Source organism: Acanthisitta chloris, unplaced genomic scaffold (genome assembly GCF_000695815.1).
Source record: "Acanthisitta chloris isolate BGI_N310 unplaced genomic scaffold, ASM69581v1 scaffold11463, whole genome shotgun sequence".
Classification (NCBI taxonomy): Eukaryota; Metazoa; Chordata; class Aves; order Passeriformes; family Acanthisittidae; genus Acanthisitta; species Acanthisitta chloris.
The window spans coordinates 2396-5368 of record NW_008665426.1 but is presented as its reverse complement, the minus strand read 5'-3'; the positions used below and the strand labels follow the sequence as shown (position 1 = coordinate 5368).

The 2973-nt window shown below is 49.3% G+C and overlaps 1 protein-coding gene across 1 annotated transcript in view; it reads right to left on the bottom strand.

The window, feature by feature from the left end:
• Nucleotides 1–205: 205 nt before the first annotated feature.
• COMMD7 (COMM domain containing 7) overlaps nt 206–2973 on the bottom strand; it is a gene marked incomplete at its 5' end in the record, with an annotated part of 3964 nt that continues 1196 nt past the window's right edge. Inside the window, 6 exons of the mRNA XM_009071751.1 lie at nt 206–282; nt 817–865; nt 1364–1413; nt 1535–1625; nt 2186–2223; nt 2303–2359. Coding sequence (XP_009069999.1) covers nt 206–282; nt 817–865; nt 1364–1413; nt 1535–1625; nt 2186–2223; nt 2303–2359 — 362 coding nt within the window. The remainder of the gene's footprint in view (nt 283–816; nt 866–1363; nt 1414–1534; nt 1626–2185; nt 2224–2302; nt 2360–2973) is intronic.

Genomic DNA, 2973 nt, shown 5'->3' with positions numbered 1-2973 from the left:
TGGACTTGTCGGTGCTTTGAAAGACTTGCCAAAGTTTCAGGTTCTGAAGGATTGATGGGTCCTGCTGGGCCATGACACCACTGCTCGTTGCACAGCTTGTCTTCTCTTATCAGGGTGTGAGCATCAGCTGGGAAAGAGCAGATCTGCAGGACCTTGGGAAGGAATTAAACATCCTGGACAGATGTCGGCTCAGGCCTGTGCAGTTTCAGCTGAAGCTTTCCAGGCTGGTTTTGACCCGTTCCATTTCATGCAGAAAACTGTAGAACTGGGGCAAAGTTAACTCTACAGAAAAAAAAAAGAGGCATCAAGTCTTAGATTTCAGGTTACACTTCCAACATTGCTAAAGGCATTCTGGTGCTACTGGGGAGCAACCCCTGTTCACCTAAACTGGGCACGATTAGCCACTGTGACTCCTGGCAGCTGGTTCCTTACACTAGCCAGGCTGCCAGGGTGGCCAGGCTGGGATCTCTAACAGCACTCCATGCTTGGGAGTCATTTACTTTCCTCATCTGCTGTGCTGTGCAGCAGATCTGTGTTTACTGAGACACAGATGTGAAGATGCCCAGCAGTTAGCGTTCCTAAACACTTCCAGAGTGCCTGTGGCAGGGAGAGGCTGGGGCAGGAGAGGGCAGGGTGATGGGGGGGCCAGGACAGGAGCAGCGATGGTGGAGAGAGGCTGAGGTAGGAACAGCCACAGCAATGCTCTTGCAGTGACCCTCCCTGGGTTCTGCTCCCAGACTCTCCCACCTCCAGCAGCACCCAGAGCCCTGAACTGCTTTCACAGCACATCCTTCTTGTCCAGAACTGTTAACTCACCAACATACACGTTTTCCATTTGGCTTCCTTTTTTAATCACCAGCTTCAGCTTGAGGGAAGGAAAAGTAGAGGTATTTTAGTTCAAAGACCTGTATCTGAGCACCAGGAGAGGACAGCAGAGCAGGAATTTGCTGTGAGTTTCACACCACTGCACAGTACACACATCTTTGACAAGCTTTTCAAGAAGTGTCACTACAGGAACAGATTCCCTGGGCATTGGGAGGATCTCTGGAAGGCCTTGATCCCATTTCCCCTCCCTCCCCAAGGTGGTCTGACCTTTGCTTGATTGAGCTTCTTTGAACAGCTTTTCAGAGTGGGCCACGCTTCTGTGATACCTCATGTCTCCAGAGGAGAAACAAACAGCAGCATGCCTGCTCTCTGCTGGCAGTGGCACTCAAGAGACTGAAGGAGATGCAGTCACACAGCCTGTTCCCATGAGGCCCAGCTTCCCTCTCCTTCCCCTCACAGCCAGTACTTCCCACATGCCTGGTTGGAGCTTGTTCCTTACCTGCACTACAACCTGAACTCTCTGATGTGGGAGATTTACCTGTAAGAAGATACTTCCCACTTTTTCCAGCTCACTGCTCCCAGCAGTCACTGTGAGTCAGAAAGAAAAGAAGGCAGATAATCTGTTAGCTAAATGGTGAAATAAAGTTATTTAGCTGAGAGCTGCTGCTGAGCTTCCCAACCCACTCAGTTTATGTTGTAGCTCTATTACCTCCAAACTTCCACTCCATATCTACCAGCTGGTTAATCATCAGCGTCTGACCCACAGCCAGGCGTGTTAGGGTGGGGGAATTCACCTTCCACTGCAAGAGCAAGAGACACACCAGCAATCAATTCTGAGAGGCCTTTGTTTGTACCTGAAATTTCAACAGGAGTCAGAGCTGAGGCAGAGGATGGCAGAAGCCCCAAGTGGAGGATGAACTAAAGGGGTCAAGAGGGCTTTCAGAGGTGTTTGAGTCCTGCTAGGATTTCCAGCTGCCTTGTCGCTTCTGTAAATGAAACTCACTGGTTTTGTTTTAACACTGGTTCAGTGTAACCATATCTCTGCAAAAAGCCATGTGTTCATGTAACTGCATGACCTCAGGGCTCAAACCATGGGAAGCATAAAAACATCACATGAAAGCCACACAGTAGTGCAGGAGTCGTGACATTGATGAGGGAGAGGCCATGGCAAACCAGATGTATCATCACACAAACTGCTCCTTATTAGTTCTCTGAGGTTCTTCAGTTCAAAATGCTGAGGTGGTTTTGAAGCAAACACCCAAAGTGCCGACCCGTCTCAGGAGCACAGTGGGGTTTTACGAGTTCCCTCTCCCAGACTGACATTTTGTTAGCTTAGAAACAAGCAGAAATACATGAATACCTGTTCTGCAAAATAACTGGCTTTCTCTTCACTGAGGCCTGTGGGAGAAATCATATGAGATTACTATATGTGATAAATATTAATTATCTTGTATTTAGTGAGAGTCAGGTGACCTACCTAGAGCAATAAAATCTGCTCTGACTTGTTCGGAAGACAAATTCCTCTTCAGGGCACCTGAACAAACAACACATAGAAGAAAAATTACTTTTTACTGAGTCAAACCAATCTTTACTGAGTCAAAGAGAGGCAGGGACGGGACCGGCGATAGAAAGCCTCTGTTCTGGGCTGTGTTTTGAAGCAAACCACAGCTCCTCAGAGATCGGAAACCCAGTCGTGCCTGCCGGTATCTGTGCGGATGCCCAGTGCTTTAAAAGTCCGGGCTCTGGGAGTGCCTGGGAGAGGGCGAGATCCCATTGCAGGTATCCATGGGAACAGCGGCAGCGGTTGTGTTTTGAAGCCGCTGCTTTCTCTCCTGTAGCCGCTTTGCTTGTTAAGGGAGAACTGTTAAGGCTGGCGGGCTACTAATTTGACCTACCTGCTGTGTTTGGGATGATGGGTGTGAACGTGTGCATATAACACTTTCCCCCGCTGCGCCTCTCCCCTTTGTTCTGGGGCACAGGCAGCGCAGGGACCTTTACAAGGATTCTGCTCTCTGAAGCCAAGAGAAGGAATCTCGTAAATTCAAGGAGACTGCCAGCCCCACGTGGCTTTCAGGCTGTGTAGCACAGAGGCAAAGTTAGCTGCTGTGATCCATTCTGATACTGTCCGCGGCATGCCAGAGCTAAGGA